This window comes from Ascaphus truei, chromosome 19, assembly GCF_040206685.1.
Source record: "Ascaphus truei isolate aAscTru1 chromosome 19, aAscTru1.hap1, whole genome shotgun sequence".
Taxonomy (NCBI): domain Eukaryota; kingdom Metazoa; phylum Chordata; class Amphibia; order Anura; family Ascaphidae; genus Ascaphus; species Ascaphus truei.
In genome coordinates this window covers 777,000-795,725 of record NC_134501.1, presented here as the reverse complement: position 1 = coordinate 795,725, position 18,726 = coordinate 777,000, and the positions used below count along the sequence as shown (strand labels likewise).

The 18,726-nt window shown below is 40.4% G+C and overlaps 1 protein-coding gene across 1 annotated transcript in view; it reads right to left on the bottom strand.

Moving 5' to 3' along the window:
• The window catches only part of ITFG1 (integrin alpha FG-GAP repeat containing 1), a 300,241-nt gene that overhangs the window by 66,109 nt on the left and 215,406 nt on the right, over positions 1 to 18,726 (bottom strand). Inside the window, exon 13 of the mRNA XM_075576274.1 lies at positions 16,142 to 16,185. Coding sequence (XP_075432389.1) covers positions 16,142 to 16,185 — 44 coding nt within the window. The remainder of the gene's footprint in view (positions 1 to 16,141; positions 16,186 to 18,726) is intronic.

The window sequence follows — 18,726 nt, the reverse complement described above, 5'->3', positions numbered from 1 at the left end:
AGGAGACTGGTGGGTCTCTGGGATTCGAACTTGGTTCACTTCGAAGGCAGTGACATTACCATTAAGCTACTCTTTCAGCTTTTCTTTAACTCTTTGAGTGCCATCATGATCACGTCATCGCTGATGACGGCTAGATCGCATTCCGTGCTTCACAGGAGAACAGAAAGCAATCTCCACTGGAAAATAAGCAGAAAACCATGAATTAACCGCTACATCATAGGGTCCCTGGAGTGCCAGGTCCCATTTATGTCATGTGAAATCCAAAGGGTAAAGCATTCCTAAAGATGTAGATGCTCCTATTCATATTATGTCTGCTTTCTGTGTCTCTATGGCCACCCCAGGAAGACATTTGTTCAACTCAAAAAACATGGAATGGCAAACACACAAAGATACTGAAAACAAAGCTTCAAAGCTTGAGATGCGTTAAAAAAGAACCAGAAAGGGGATCTATATTGGTGTCGGGCACAATATTCCTTCCAGACCTTTTCCTGGCAGAAGGGCCAGGAACGTATCGTGAAGAATATAGGTTCTCCTCAGCTTAATGAACACAAGTTAGAAGGTCAAGCTTTCTATTCAATCCTTTTCCATTTGCAATGCTGAATATCTTTGGGGAAGAAAAAGCCAGGAATGTAAAGAGGGAGTTCAGAGGAATGAAAATCTTCAAAGAAAGTTAAAAAGAAAAAAAAGCAAGAAGGAGCAAATGTTTGAAGAGCAGCAATACTTTCGGGACCCGTGCTGTCAAGGAAATCAATTGCATGGCGGCTTTGCAAAGTGAACCTCGCTGACATGCATTTAAAAAAATAAATAAAGATTTCTCGAAAGGAGCTTTACGGGCTCTCCATGCTGTTCTGACCTATACATAAGCAATATGATTGTATGGAAGGAGGGAGTTCAGAATAACCCTGCTTTACTCATACTTGTGTTTACTTTCCCTTGATGTTGTGCTCTTACGGATACTCTGAAAACATGCCATGTTCTCTTAAAGGTGCAGTAAAAGATTTCAAAAAAGAAAAACAGAAAACCCAGAGATCTGTAAAGAATCTTACGAAAGTTTAATGCATATACTGTATTTAGCTGCTTTAGTTTCTTTGGAAATTGAACACACACCCCATTTATTTGGGGTCTCTGAATTGGGAAGTGTTTGTCAATCAAATGTTTCTTCTACTCCTCTCCCACCCTGTCTTTATCAGAGAGCCAATAAAGATAATAGAGAGGAAGGTTTGGAGAGGAGGGTCTGGAGAGGAAGGTTTGGAGAGGAGGGTTTGGAGAGGAGGGTTTAGAGAGGAGGGTTTGGAGAGGAAGGTTTGGAGAGGAAGGTTTGGAGAAGAGGGGTTGGAGAGGAAGGTTTGGAAAGGAGGGTTTGGAGAGGAAGGTTTGGAGAGGAGGGTTTGGAGAGGAAGGTTTGGAGAGGAGGGTTTGGAGAGGAGGGTTTAGAGAGGAAGATTTGGAGAGGAGGGATGGAGAAGAGGGGTTGGAGAGGAAGGTTTGGAGAGGGTCTGGAGAGGAAGGTTTGGAAAGGGGGGTTTGGAGAGGAAGGTTTGGAGAGGAGGGTTTGGAGAGAAGGGTCTGGAGAGGAGGGGTTGGAGAGGAAGGTTTGGAGAGGAGGGGTTGGAGAGGAAGGTTTGGAGAGGAGGGGTTGAAGAGGAGGGGTTGAAGAGGAGGGATTGGAGAGGAAGGTTTGGAGAGAAATGTTTGGAGAGGAGGGTTTGGAGAGAAATGTTTGGAGAGGATGGTTTGGAGAGAAATGTTTGGAGAGGAGGGTTTGGAGAGGAAGGGTTTGGATGTGCAAACGCTTGTCGGTATAACATAAAAGGGAGTAGCAAGAAGAAATCAAACTCATCCCAAGTCTCAGCTCACTTAACTTAAAAAAATAGAAACATAATAATACTACTTCATAAAACGGTGTCAGACTTTGTTAAAAAATGTATTATTTAACCAAATGTCACCCTTTCAGCGTGTCTCTGTCATTGGTACACTTGGGTCGGGAGTTATCAAAGCACAATGCGGGTCATCGCGACTGATCTGGGGGTAACAGTCATTGACTTGAATGTAGATTACCACCAGATCGGGTACGATACCCCACATCGCAACCGGATACGATACTCGATATCGTCACCTTGATGACTCCCGGTCTTTGAGGTCTATGCATCAAGAAAGTGGTCTACGTTGACGCATTTGTATAAAATGGGTTTCTACTGCTGTGGAATTTGGCTCATGCTGTGCTAGTATTCGACGATAAAAAAACAACTTACGCTACGGTGACGGAGAAAACCAATGCAGAGAACGGTCAAGGAAGGTAACGCGCGCCGCACGTCGTTATACAGAGACCTACGTACAAAGACCACCATAACTCCTCTCTCTTGCTCCAGAAATCCTTTATCTTGTCAGAGACCGACACAGACATACAGATACAGTCAGTTTTATTAAGCAGTTTTACTCAAGGAAACTGCAAGTGAAATGCAGCTTGACTGCGGCCAGATCGCGACTTCCCGGCGGCCAGACTAATTGCCCATAAGGATTAACACAGCAGGGATTCCTGCTTCTTAATGGGACTCCTGTTGCGTTAATCCTACTGGGCCTCCACCAGTCTGGAATAGCTGCGCAGTGGGAGCAGAAGGAATCTCTCCCTCTCCTGATGGGGAATTGACCTCTGCTCTGCACTTGGCAGTGATCAGACCGCACTTGGACCGCGGTTCAGCCACTCCAAGTACACAGCAGGGTGGAGATAAAGCTGACTGCATCTGTACATGAAAACGGGGTAAGGAAGACACAGGCGCTGCCCTGGTGTAGGTATTTTTTACCGACATTTACAACAAAATAACGACTTTGTGTCAAAAACTGGCAATAAGAATGTAGTTCACGTGGGTCTAGGAAAGATTTCCCCTTTATAGGAGCATTCACTATAAAGTACAGTATTATTTCCCAGTAAAATACATTCCTCCCTGGCTCGTTATTTCCAATGGGTTGATATGTAGCACAATGAAAAAGCTCACTCAAAATAAAAGCATTGTATTCCAGTGCTGCAGGATTGAAGTAATCTAACGGTACTGAAAGCTATAGTTAGCTAAAACTAGACGATTGAATGAAGAGGTTTACTAGCATACTAAACAAAACGTATACTCCCGCAAGCTCTACGATGTCAGGCATGGATATTAACAATTAATTCCAGTTCACACACAATTTGGACCATTTGCAGCTGTAAAGACGTGTGCCATTATTCTTTAACTGTAATAGCAACAACCGGATGCTATCGCATGACTTCTATGGGGCTATTCAAGCAATAGATGTGTTTTTTTTCATAGAAGTGAAGGAAGATTAGAGCCACATGTCCCACCTCGTCTACCCATTTTCTTATCTGCTGTAAGGCCTCAGATCCTATTTGATCCTTGGCTTTCACTAACAGCACTACAAAAAGACAACACAATTACTAAGTTCACCTTCTGTGTCGGCCACTTTTCTTACACCGTGCTAACAGTACATAGAGTCCACGCGAGATCATACCCTGAGCACATCAATTTCAGTGATAGTATATAGGTGCCTATCTATATCAGTGAGCTTCACACATAAGTGTACGACAGCACATCGTTCTCTGGTTTCACTACTATGTGCCTACCTACAGCAGTGACGCTTTTCTCTGGTTTTATTATCACCTCTTCTGTTTTAAATGATTTGTTCCATTAAAGAATATGTTCTTTTAAATCTACCATTTTTTCTGCAATTACTACCCAGGGGTATTTATACTCTACAATCATCTAGCTCATTACCATATTATCCTTGCAGTATTGCAAGTTACAATTCTACCATACTGTGTGGGTCACAGAGTGCATGTAATTTGGGGCCCTTTCTGATACTTTTCCCCCTCTAAAGCAGAGCTCATTCGTTTTTTTTCTCCGATATTTCCCTCCCCTAGTACACCTACCACACACATCCTGTTTTTGGTTCCTGCCTTAACAATTCCCAGAATGCTCCTCCTATCCCTCAGAGCTGTACTGTATCTACGGGTAGGCACCTTATCCCCCTCTTCCCCACACTACCTGCTCCCAAAATCTATACAAAGTATTCGTACAAGACGAGTTTCTTCATTTTCTGGGATCCCATTTTCCTCACTCTTTCCTTCCTATTAATTCCTGAACCTCCCACCTCCTCCTCTGCTGCAGTAGGGGCCTGTGTGGTGTAGTTCTGCCCTGTCAGTAAAGCATAGGAGTTGTGCAGCAGCACAGATTGCGGGATGTGTCTGATCTACACCCATCACCCTACCAGAGCTCACAGCTGTCCAGACCGTCCTTCTCCTGGGCAGCCTCTGAGGCAGCAGTGGCCTCTAAAGGTGGGTAAGAGAATACGCAAAGACTGCCTATTTCAGCCTAGCAATCTCTTTCTCCAACATAGAGAAGCACCTACAGATGGAACAGTGCCTGAGCCTCCACAATGTCTCTAGGAATAACACTGCCTTACATCCACGGCACAACACCAAACACAGCTGCATACGCTATTGACAATGCTGTGTGCATGTCTTCTGTGTTGCAACTCCTGCTTGTTTAAAACTTGCATTAACCAAACCAGATGGCCTGTGGAATAAATAGATGCTAACTGGTATAGTGAGGAAGCTCCCAGAGAATTTATTTTTATAAAATGTTTTATCAGGAAGTAGTACATTGAGAGTTACCTCTCTTTTTCAAGTATGTCCTGGGCATAGAGTTAAGATGACAAACAATACAGATGCAGCGGCCGTTTTCCAATCATTTCACAGGTTGTATTCCTTTGCACACCTTGTATTGGTTCGAGATTTCTTGAAATTTTCCCTCGTTAAGACGCGAGTTTACTAGTGTTTTGATCGAGTGCATAAAATTGCATTTTAGCGTTGTCTGCAATACTCAAGTGGGCGATCATGAGTTGTTGTCTTAAAAAATCTAATTGCAATTCAACCTGTCTTTTATTCCCGTACAGTACTTCAAGTGTGTGTGTAATTGTAATTTGAAGATTAAAAATATGAGTTCATACTGTATACAGTACAGTACATGGGAAAGAAGTTCTTTCTGAGGCTCCTTAGCTTTAGCCATACAAAAATTCTTGAACTGTAGAATATTTAAAATATGAACACACACAACAGAAAGTATTTTTAACGAATTAAATGTTTTATTTGTACAGGATAATAAAGTTAAAATGAATAATACAAAAATACAACTTCGCTCTCCTTCCGAATGTAAAATATATAATCTGCGCATGCGTTTATGTTAAATCGTAACCTTGTTGAAACGCATATGCGTGTCATCACATTTCTGCGCATGTGTTTATGTCAAATTGTAACCTGGTTGAAACGTATATGCGTGTCATCACATTTCTGCGCATGCGTGTCATTATGTAATGTCCAGAAGTCAGGGAGCGCAGACACCAGGATGAACATATGAGGAGAAAAAACAATAACACAAATGATAGTGCAATCCTGTGGTGTAAAAAAATATTCCAACTGGGAATGGGGACATGCACAGTGGATGAAAACAAAATATAGACAGATAGCCACTGCTATAGTGCTATGGGGTGAGAGGCTGGAATATGATCAGGTATACACGACACAGTGGTTGAAATCAAGAATGGCCACACAAATGTAGAAAATGATAAAAAAAAAGGGTTTAGTAAAATGACATCAGGAGGCACACGGATGCAGTGGGAACTTACAATCAAGCCCCAGAAATAAGGCAATGGAAATAGAGCTTAGTCTTAGTCCGTTGTGGGAGAGATAACCTGTATGCGTAGTAACTGCTGCAGGGGAGTCAGGCTGCGCCGGCGCTTCCTCCACTGTCAGCCTCCGCAGAACTTCCGGGTTAGATTCTCTCCACCAGTATTCGGCACCACGTGACTGCGTCACACTGCGGGCAAAGCAAGCTGCTATAAAACAGGAACCAGAGACTCAACGCAAGTAGACTTCTGCGTTTCGCTAACAGCTTCCTCAGGAGTCTGTGGTGCCTGTCAGTGGCTGGCCTGCTCGATATACAGAGGCACAGCCAATCGGGAGTCAAGTGTGACGTCATCCTTCCAATCATCTGCCTGCATCATTTTCTCCAATGGTGGTATTTTTAGATGCTAATAAGTATTTGCGGAAACTGGCATTGAAAAGATTTTTTCTGTTAAAAAATAGTACCCTGCTACCTAATGAGAAAGATTTGACCAATCAACCTATTAATGTAGGAAATGAAAGTGAGATAAGTCCTCATTTTAAACACACCTCTCTAAAGAGGAAATCAACATTTTACCCCAGTTTTAGTAAAGGCCCTTATTTAGACACATTCTACCATTTAGTTTTAAAAAGTTTTGGTAAATTGAAAGATGATAAGCCTTTTCGGAACAATTTAAGCCCTGCAGAACGTATAGCGTTCAAACAACTAATGGAAGATGATAGGATCATCATAAAGCAAGCCGACAAGGGGGGAGGTGTGGTCATAATGGACAAAAGTTATTACATTAAAGAGGCCACAAGGATTTTAAGTGATACAACAACCTATGAGCAACTCACAAGAGACCCTACAAAAAAGTTTCTAGAAGCCCTAGCAGCACATCTATTAAAGGGGAAACAAAAAGAAATTTTGAATGAAAAGGAATTTTTATATCTGAGTGTTACAAAACCAATAATACCGGTGGTTTATTTTCTCCCGAAGATTCATAAAAATGTACAGGAACCACCCGGGAGACCTATAATTTCCGGGATTGGGTCTATAACAGAGAACCTGTCAGAATATATTGACGTCTTTTTAATAAAATACGTCACGAAGATTCGATCTTATTTAAGAGACACCATGCAGGTCTTAGAAATCCTTAATAAAACAAAATGGGAAAAAGGTTGTTTTTTAGTGACTACAGATGTCACATCACTATATACTTCAATAAATCATAATCAAGGTGTATGTGCCATACGGAGAACCCTAATGGGGGACCAAGAATTATTGCCAGACCAAGTTGATTTTATAGTGGACAGTATAATTTTTATTCTAGAACACAACTATTTCGCTTTTAAAGATGAGTTCTATGTTCAAAAATGTGAGACTGCCATGGGGACAAGGTTCGCCCCAAGCTACACAAACTTGTTTATGGGTGTCTGGGAACTAGATTACATCTGGTCCCAGAACCCATTTGGCGCGAACCTGGTCCTCTGGCATAGATATATCGATGACATTTTTTTCATTTGGCGAGGGGATGATACATCCTTAAATTGCTTTTTAAAATACTTAGATGTAAACCCCTTTAATCTTCGCTTTACTAGCAAGTACAGCCCAGTCCAAGTCGAGTTCTTAGATCTATTGATCTTTATTGAGAATGACCAACTGAATACCAAAACTTTTTTTAAACCTGTTGATTCCAACAATTATGTCCTACAATCCAGCTGTCACCATCCAGGCTGGTTACGAAATATGGAAAGAATAAGTTGCATAGTGCTCTAAACCAAAATCACAGCAAACAATAATTGACTTAAATGTGCAGCAGATTACCCCCCCAAAAACGGCAAAAGATAAGGCAAGGAGATTGAATTACACCCATATACCTTTTGGATGTGTAACTGGAAAATAAAGTCCCACATGCAATGAGGTAAGCACAGTATACACCTGCCGGTGTCCAGCATTAGTACAGCATCATGGTAATAACATGGAGTAAAAAACAAACCTTGCAGCCGCTATGGAAAGAGGAGAGTGAAAGGCTCCCTTGAGAGTATAACTCACGTATTGTAGAGCCTGCTGTGTCACTTCTCCTGGGGTGTACTGTGCCTCCGTTGTTATTGATGAACAGGAACAGGGGGAAAAAAACGAAGCACTGGTTCCACTGAAGTAAAAATAAACACAGAGGTGCGTTCCCACAATAAAAGTTTTAATAGATCAAAAGCACAAAAACAGACCACCTACGCGTTTCGGGCTTATGGCCCTTTATCAAGGTGATCCTTTATAAACCTTGATAAGGTAAACCTTGATAAAGGGCCATAAGCCCGAAACGCGTAGGTGGTCTGTTTTTGTGCTTTTGATCCATTAAAACCTTTATTGTGGGAACGCACCTCTGTGTTTATTTTTACTTCAGTGGAACCAGTGCTTCGTTTTTTCTTCCCTGTTCCAGGTTACGAAATATACCTTTTGGACAGTTGAAACGCATTAAGCATAACTGCAGCAAGGAAGCAGATTTTCAGAGTCAATCGAGTATCATACAAAAAAGGTTTTTAGATAGAAAGTACAATACATCAACTGTAAAGGAAGCAAAGCGAAAAACCAATGAAATTTAACGTGCCTCTCTTCTGCAACCAAAATTAAGACAACAGAATGAGACAAGTTTCCAAACAGCTTTTATTACACCTTATAATAGGAAGGCTGCAGAAATTAAAGGAATCATCAACAAATATTGGCATATTCTAAAAGATGACCCAGTGTTAGGCAGTACATTAGAAGAGAGACCTAGGATAATTTTCAAAAGAGCTCCTAATTTAAAAAAACAACTAGCACCAAGCGCCTTTAAAACAGAAAAACAAGAGGGGTGGTTAACAAAAACAAAAGGATTTTTTAAATGTATTAATTGTAAGGCTTGCTCGTTCGCTTCAAGGAGCAAATTAGATTTTAAATCCAACATAACTGGTGAGGTCTTCAGAATGAAACAATTTGCCAATTGTAGTACCAATTTCGTTGTATACTTATTGGAGTGCCCTTGTGGCCTCCAATATGTAGGTAAGACAATAAGACCACTTAGGACACGCATCCTAGAACATGTAGGAAATATTAAAAGGAAGTTATTAACACATAGCGTGCCCAAACATTTCTTGCAAGCACACAATGGTAATCCTGCAGGTCTCACATATAGAGCTATTGAATGTGTGGACCCCCATTGGAGAGGAGGGGATAGGGATAATAGATTAATTCAGCGTGAGAGCTATTGGATCTTCAAATTAAAAACTTTAGAACCTGATGGTCTCAACATCGATATTGATATTGCTGCGTTTTTATAGGAACATGTTTTTTATGAAATGTTTTTATAAAATGTCATTTTCTGGCTATTTCATTTGTTGAATTATGTCCACTGTATATAGTTATATATGATATTATGGCACCACGCCCCTTGTCCATACTGCCACACCCTTTTTTATTTTATTTTTTTTCCCCCTAGTTTAACTTTTAACTGTTGCTGGCCTTTAACTCCTCTAGCCTCTTAATTACCATTTTTTCATGCAGTGTTTTCCTTATTACTCTATTTTGAGTGATCTTGTATTATGTGTTTTATTAAAATTATTATTATGTATGCATAATTATGACGTATGTAAGCTCTGACCTTTGGAGCATGATAGGTTCTAAACTTCCCCTTCAAGTTGGCACTTAAGCCTATGCTGTGGGAATTAACCCTTAAAATGTCATTGAATCCTGCCAGTTCTTTAAAGGTTTTTAATGCTTTTTATTGCTGCCTGTTCCCCAGAGTTTAAGGGAACACATATCTGTTTTTTCACCCATTAAAATTGTTGTTAGTGTTTATGTTGCCCACGGACATTAGTCCCACCCCTCTGAAGGATGATAGCTGCAGAATTGAGCAATCCATACCACCATTGGAGGAAATGATGCAGGCAGATGATTGGAAGGATGACGTCACACTTGACTCCCGATTGGCTGTGCCTCTGTAAATCAAGCAGGTCAGCCACTAACAGGCACCACAGACTCCTGAGGAAGCTGTTAGCGAAACGCAGAAGTCTACTTGCGTTGAGTCTCTGGTTCCTGTTTTATAGCAGCTTGCTTTGCCCGCAGTGTGACGCAGTCACATGGTGCCGAATACTGGTGGAGAGAATCTAACCCGGAAGTTCTGCGGAGGCTGACAGTGGAGGAAGCGCCGGCGCAGCCTGACCCCCCTGCAGCAGTTACTACGCATACAGGTTATCTCTCCCACAACGGACACAGACTAAGCTCTATTTCCATTGCCTTATTTCTGGGGCTTGATTGTAAGTTCCCACTGCATCCGTGTGCCTCCTGATGTCATTTTACTAAACCCTTTTTTTTTATCATTTTCTACATTTGTGTGGCCATTCTTGAATTCAACCACTGTGTCATGTGTATACCTGATCATATTCCAGCCTCTTACCCCATAGGACTATAGCAGTGGCTATCTGTCTATATCTTGTTTTCATCCACTGTGCATGTCCCCATTCCAAGTTGGAATATTTTTTTACCCCACAGGATTGCACTATCATTTGTGTTATTGTTTTTTCTCCTCATATGTTCATCCTGGTGTCTGCGCTCCCTGACTTCTGGACATTGCCACTATATAAGGATCTATAAGGAAGATCCACTGAAGGTCGAGCTGCAAACTGGCACTGGTTGTATATCATTTCATTCTATATTTTGCATTTACTATACTGCATTATCTCCTCCTATCTGAAACACTCGCAGGAGCGCCTGGTGATTTCTGTGTCTGTGTCATTATGTAACCTTGTTCAGAATTACATTACTGTAAAGTACGATACAGTGCGTTTCTCACTGTAAGTGTATAAACAGTAAATGCAAAGTATTTTAAAGATTTTTTATAGTGTATGTCAAAGAAATATTTAGATACAGAATATTTAAATGACATCAGTACTTTATTTATAGTACTACTGTAAGTTTATTTAAGCACTAAAAGCAACTTAATTTCAAGATTTATATATATGGTGTCAGATATTTATATATATTTAGATGCCTTTACAACTTTATAGTACAGCAAGTACAGTATGTACAGTAGAGTACAGTCCTGCACATTGTCTTTGCCCAGCTCCAGACATGGAAAATAGAAAATAAGCATTAAACAATGAAATAATTTTAAAAAATCAACTTTTTTTTTTAAGATTAAAAACATTGGCGGCACATCTTTATTTGTAAATAAATTTATAACTAGTAGTCATCAAACAAGTCGATGGACCTCCAGGGAAGAGCCCTTGTATGCTTCAAAAGGCTATTGATGCTGTCTCTCCCAGTATTCATAAAAAGACTGGTAGCTTTAAAATTGCACTTCACTTCCTCCATAATTGTTCTCCTTAAATTTGCTGTAAGAGCCTTCTTGTATTTATTGCCTTCATAATTGACATTTTGGGTCCTTTCGCTGTACAGCTCAAAACGTACGTGGTGTTTAAAGATGAACTGGGCATATTTCTGAGGTAGACCACTAGATCTGATCTGTACAATCCTGGGTGCTGGAGCGATTGTGCATCTGGCAGCAAGCGGGGAGGATGTTTTCTTACTGTCGTGGCCTAGTGCTTACCTGGGCTGTCATCTCCTCCACCAGAAGGGTACATTGTATTCTGACGGAGGGGGTGAGCGTGGGGGGGGGGGGGGCGTGGTGTGCTTGGTGTTGGCACCATGAAGGTCAAATCAAGGGATTGGAAGGGTGCACGGGGGGGTATGCGGTTCCTCCATGGGAAAATAAGGCACCTACAGGCCACCCTCCTGCTCCTGCGTCGGACACACAGGGGCAGGGACTCCAAGCAAAGAATAGAGCCCCGTGATGTTCCTCTCAATCTTATCCAGACGAACACCCATGCACCTATCCATATTCACCATGGTCTCCATAAAATGATCCATCTTGGCCTCCATTCTGTCCCTGTATTGCCCTGTTGAGTTGTCAGTGATTTCGATACCACTGAAAATATCCAGCATGTGGGTGACCGAGCTGGATCTGGTGCAAGGAGTGCTGGTCTCACCCAGACGAACATCTGCGTGGCTGGGTGCTGGAGGAGGTGAGCTGGGGCTTCGGGACTTACATCGGCATTGCCATAGAATCAGGGTTGATCCATGGAAGCAGATGGTAGAATGTACAATACAGTATCTGTTAAAGAGCTCGTTCAGATAGAGATCAGCGTGTGGGAGGCTATGCATTTTGTGTCACCTTTTATGTAGTGTGTCCCTATTGGAATTTTTGGACGCCATGGACACGAGCTGCAGGTGTTAAAAGTGGGTGTACACTCTATACAATACTTTGCCTCTTGTGGCCCATTATAAATACACAATCACTTCTGTTGATTCATTGCACATTGAATATACATTGACTACACATCAAATATACATTCCTCTGTGCTTGATTTATTTTCTAAAGGAGCAATGCTGAAGCAAGTTATTTCAAAGAATCTCAGCATGAGAATACAGGACATGTACAAGAAAGGACACTGAATTTTACAGATCAAACACTGGTTACTGAATTCGGGCCTCGATTAAGCACAAAGCACTGTAAGCTCTCATGTCCATGGTAAGACAAAATGTGTAAAGCGGAGTTCACCAGTCACAACAGAGTAAGTATTTGTGTTTTCATTCTGTAATTACTGTATTACTTGTATAAGCGTCTTGCATATCAAAATGCATTTTTTGTTTACTTTGCAATTATTTTAGAGCCAAAAAATGACTGTACTACGTTTAGAAGAAAATATAAAATGTTTTTTTTTCTCTTACTGCTTTTATTACTCTAAAAGCTTCTTGCATATCAAAATGCATTTTTTTGTTTATTTGTTTTCACTTATTTTTGGGTCTAACAAATTGTTCTCTTTTCCTTTAAACTGTCCTGTAGGACAACAAAGCGTCTTGTGGACGAAATCAGCGAGGCTAATGATGAGTGCTGTGCAGCTGTGCAGCAAGAGTCAAGACTGTTCTAGAGAACAGTCACAATATCACAGCATCTGAGACCAGCATCAGGGCGATGAGACGCCAATTGGGATGCAAATATGGACGTGTCAAGTGTCTTACTGTAATAAAGTATAGTATAATGCAATACTGTAGTATGCAAAGTGACAGAACAGAGTGACAGAACAGGGTTGATACTGTTCACTACTGTACTGTAGGCAAAAGTGTGGTTTTACTGTACCTGTGAAATTCTTCCTTGTCTTAACAGAGCGTATCCAATGATAAGGGTTGCCAACAAGGTAAAAAGAGTAGACCAAGCACGGGCATGGATCGAAAGTGGCGAGACTTTTCAGGATATCATATTTTCTGACGAGACAACTGAAACTCTTGAGAAATTCGCCACTTTTGCATTCCACAAAAAAGGACGCCTATCTCTGAAGCCGCGTCCCAAGCACCCAGTGAAGATGCATGTGTGGGGTGCGATCTCTAGACGTGGACCAGGATGCATCATCATATTTGAGGGTAAAATAATGTACAAAGTCACATGCTGTAGCCTTATGCACTGTACAGTACAACTGTAGTGTATTTTGTACCATAATGTTCAGTTTTAACATCATTTTTTCTTCTCTTGTTCCAGGAATCATACACAAAGTATTTTTCCAAGAGCAAATAGTCACCCGTATTGTTGAATACATTAGGCCTGATTTCCCATCTGGTGGTCACCGGTTCTTCCAGGACAATGACCCTAAACATACCGCCTCTACTACCTATGTACTTGTGAGCTGTATCAACTGGGTTAAGATGCAACTGGAGTAAGTTCTCCAGTGTACATGAACTTTTCCTCATTGTTTTAAACTGTTTGTATCTGTTCAACTAATTCGCAATTTTCCCCCCTCCCATTCCTGATCACCAGATTTGGGGTTTGTACCCCGAAACGTTGCCGCCCCCTCTCCCTGTCACTTTTATATTTTTTGTCTCACCCTATCCCATGCCCCCCTTTTTTCCTTCCCATGTTTCTCTCCCATTATTTTTTGTTTGGATGCATTGTGGTTTTGTCTTTTTTACTTACATAACATTAGGATTTGTGGGTTTTTTGCTCATTAAACCTTTTTTTGGCATATTCCCTCCTTTTTTGATTCTTCTGTGTGCTGGGAACATTGGAATCTTTTTATAATAAAAGGTACTGTATGACCCAAAATTAATTATACATGCAAGGTCTAATTATAATGCAAAATGCAACATCATAGAGAAATAAAAATGTAGTGATTTTATAAATGTAAGTATTGATAAAATATGAGAAAAAATGCATACTGTAACAAAGTTTTCCTTACAATCACTCATTTATTAAGGCCTGCTCGAGAAAAAAAAAAAGTAAATTTTTTTTTGGACTTGAAAATCCCATTGGCAGTGAAGTAATTCTAGCCAAATTTCAGTGCAGGTCTTCTTATCAGCCATGCAAGACCCAAAGCATACGTAATATGTCTTTCTGTGTGATTGTCCTGGATCGGTCAGGGGAGGTGTTGATAACGAGGCAAATGCCTTTTCCTTGGCTTTGTGGGAGGGGGAAGGTGCAACTAAAATGTTTCATCTCGGTGTGCATACTGTAATGCTGTGATGAGCATGCAGGATTACAGTTGAAAGAAATCATTTGAAACGTAAAATATAAACAACATTTTTCAGTCCCTTGAAGACTCATAGAGGAATAAAAACGTAGTGATTTTATAAATGTAAAAATGGATTAAGTATTTAAAAAAATGCATCGCATAAGGTTTTGTTTACAGCTCACAACTATTCTCTCCTCCAAAAAAAAAATGTTACTTTCATTTTTTTTGTTTACCGTTGGATTTCTACAGTACATTAAGTCCGATTAGCAGTGAAGGCTTTCTATTGTACACAAATTCACAATGCGCATGGGTGAGGAACCAGGAAATGTACATTTCTATACGAGCAGACACATTATGAAACTGTCTTAGACTTTTAGCTACAGTAGCTACTGTAGTCCCTTGGCTTTGCTTTGTGGGGGTGGGTGGGGGGGGGGGGGGTGGTATGCAACTCAATCTTACAGTACTGCACGGATGATCATGAAGAATTAGAAAAAAAACAGTTTGAACTATTTGCAAATGTAGTTATTTTCAAAATCTTAACATTAATTAAATATGTAAAAAAAAAGCATCACTTAATGTTTTCCATTAACCATGAAGTGAAATAAAACCAATCAACATCTCCATGTGAAATTTTATTACAGGTTATGGCATGTAATTGAATCACAGTGCATACAGGCATACCCCGGTTTAAGGAAACTCACTTTAAAGCTGCAGTTCAGTCAATATCCTGCATGTGTGTTTTTTTTAATAAATCAGTTCTGTAGTAAGAAAAAATACTTTTAGCATTTTCTGTTTTAAAAAACAACAACTTTGAAAGACCAATTTTCTTGTATTCTACTTTAACAGCCATTTGCTAAGGCACTGCCCCTTCATGTCCTGTCACAAGCCCTGGCACACCCCTTTGTCAGCCCTGCCCTCCCTCTAGCACATGTCAGTGCAGGAGTGCTCATGAATATTGACGAGCTTCCACTGAGAGACAAAAGCAGAAGAAAAACAGATCCATTCACTAATTATGTCACCAAATTTCGCCTATCAATACATGGAGAACGAATTGACCGGCAGCTATACAGTTCTTTAGGTAATTAGAGATTGCACACATGAAACTATTGAAGTAAAAAAATAAAAAATAAAAAAGACTGAACTGCAGCTTTAAGTACACTCGCGAGTAAGGACATATCGCCCAATAAGCAAACGGCAGCCCACGCATGAGCCTGTCAGCACGTCCCGAACAGCAATACCGGCTCCCTACCTGTACCGAAGCTATGCGCAAACGGGGAGACTATAGAAATGCGTTATTTACATCAGTTATGCACGTATATGACGATTGCAGTACAGTACATGCATCGCTAATTGGGAAAAAGGGAGTGCTTCACTTTAAGTACATTATCGCTTTACATTCATGCTCCGGTCCCATTGCATACGTTAATGCGGGGTACGCCTGTATAAGGTTTCAACAAAGTACAGGAGGAAAGCAAATGTCATAGGGAGAGGAGAGCTAGAACAAGAGGAAAGGGGGAACGTGAGGAAGTACTTCCTCACAGAAAGGGTGGTAGATTCATGTAATAGCCTCCCAACAGAGGCTATTACATTAAGGGAAGTCAAACATGCTTGGTATGGACATAGGCCATCCTAAATATGAAAGAAAAGCAAGGATATATGCTGTCATATGTTTCTATGTTATTATTAAGGTGAAACAAAGACTTTTATCCACCTCCCCATAATCAGCAAAAATAATGCAAACTTAAAAAAAAATACATATTGTAAAATTTTCCAAGATGTCTGACTTTATGCAAATAAAAGACAATCAATCACGTCACTGGAACTAGTTCAATTTAATTTTATATGGGACTGAACCTTTAATGCTGTGGAAGGTTCATATTGGTTGGCAATAGCCATTACACTTTAGGAAACAGACCATATGTATCCTTGCATATTACGTTGAAAGTTTCATACCTTTACTTGGTTTGGACAGTCATTGGAACAGAACCCGCTGAGCACTGTGGAAAAGCAAAAGCATCTGTGTTATTTGGAATGAGATGTGAAAACCTATGCTAAAATAAATACAATTCCTACTGCCTTAAAATAGTACTGTAGGTCTAAAGAACCAACATTTTTTTTACAGCATATAAAAAGATGCTGCATGTTTATTTTCAACAAGGGCAGTTAATGCACCTTTGGTACCCATGGGTTTAACACTGAATAACAACCCAAAACGTTGTCTAGAACTATTCAACCTGGAATGATTCATCATTTGGGGGGAGGAGGGGAAGGGAATGGGGGGCTGGTTGTGTGTTTTAATGTGACCTTCTAATCCCAAGGTGGGCAACTCCAGTGAGCCACTGATTGAGCCACCTGTGCTATCCTTAAAACCTGACCTGTTGCTGGCACTTGAGGACTGGAGTTGTCCACCTCTGTTCTAAACCCAGAGCAACTTTGATGTCAGTTTAATGAGGCACTGTCATGGTAACTTGCGTTAGAGGATTACCAAAGAGAGAGAGAAATATGCATCAACTCCAATTACTCCACTCTATAGTCTATTAATAAGAGGAAAGGTGCTGGGTTATTAATCCCTTTGCTGTCAGAGGGGCCAGTACTTCAGTACATTGCTGGTCACACTGGCAATAAAGGGGTTAAATGCTTATTTATGTTGCTTCTAATTCCAGCACAGACCAAAGGACTGTTCCATGTAACATGTTCTCCACCCTCTTCTTTATTAGGTATTTAATAGCACCGCACTAGCCAATGTTATTGCACCAGTTTCCTTGCAGTAATGCATTACTGTTGGCGTGAGTTTTAACGCATTATCGTTCGAGTCGTAATTTATTTCAACTGTCACGAGTTGGCAAATCCCGTAATTTAATTCCCTATCGCACAACAGCGGCTGCCATAATGTTAGCCAGCTCTGTAACATTCATTTAAGGGCTTTTAAAACTCATGCCACACGCTAAACTATAGAAACATGGCTATTGACTGCAGGTGATCAAAGAACAGAAGGGGACAAGCTCTGCAGTGTTGCATTCGTGATTAGGGTAGTGGATGATTTAAAATTGAAACTTTAATAGGTAAAGCAATAAATTAAAGACAAAAAATTAATATACAAAGACACACATTAAAACTAGTCCATGGTGGGTCTGAGCTGCGTATCAGAACAGTGGATATAGCAGCTGCAGGCTGTATTAGCCGTGAAGGGTCTGCTTCTATCCTGGTCTGATATTATAGTACACAATGTGTGTTGGGGGTATAACGCTTTAAGGTACTGTGCAGTAGTCTGTATATGGACCAAATGGTGAATGATTGTTATAGCTGGGTGCGTAAGGATAATGCTTACAATCACTCTAAAGGAGAAAGAAGTGCACACAATCTAACAATAAACCCTAGGGAGTGAAATCCCAATAACGATATACTTCCACAAAAAGATACAGCAGCGGAGAGGTTAATTAGGTAAGCAGGAGTTGTTCTTTGCACGACATATTGACGGCAGGTACTGTAAGAACCGCTTGGCTCACAGTCTGCCTATTCTCCCATCTGCTGTGACGCATTTAATCCTTGCCTTTCTTTCGCACTTCGGATAGCCCTGTCTTTATCACCACCATTTTGGAATCCCCTTACTGTATTAATAATCACCACTATTTTTGGGAGACGACTCGATGAATCCCCACCCTGTGTGTAAAGAAGTCCTTCTCCACTTCTCCCCTGCGCCTCCACATTTCAGAGAATGACATCTTGCTCTAGCACTTCTCACTCTGTCTGAAATATACTTCCCTCTTGTACCTTGTCAAACAGCGCAACATACAATAAGAAATGTACAGAACACATGATGGAGGTGAAAATGCTGCAGTCATGTGTGTTGTAAACATTAGGGTCGAACATTAGGAATGGCTAAGCAGGAAGCACTGTTAAATAATATGTTTTAAAGCAGCAGTCTGCACTGATTGACATTATTTTTGCATTTAATTTATTTTACTTCCTAAAAACATCTCTTCTTGCCCTTTCCAAGGCTGATTTTATTTTTAACATCTCTCTCTTCGTTCAAGGGATATATGTGTTATTAATATTAAGTGTCAGGGGTGTTAAAATGGGGAACGCTACAGAGATCATGGAAGTCTAAAGGTTAAGGTGATAACCTCAGATCCAAGAGATTAAAAAACATGTTTTTTTTTAAAACTTGAATTGATTTATTTTTAAAGAGAAGATGGACACATTCATATAGGATTCTTAGGGAGGAGGGGGAGATTATTGTTTTAAAGGAGTAATCCGTGCAATATCCTGCATCTGTTTTTTTTAATCAGTTCTGTAGTATTAGATAATACTTACTACCTTTTTTATTTTAAAATTGAACCCTTAATGCCATTTTTAATGAGTTAATATACTGAGCATCTTTTCGTTTCTATAGCAGGTTTGAGCACACTTCCCCAGCAGTTCAAGATCTTTTGCAACACTTTCCTATTTGTGATAATTTGTTGCCAATATTCCCAGCAGTTTCAGCTGCAAACTGCAACAATAGATAATGTTAATTTAGTAATATAAGAATACATTGT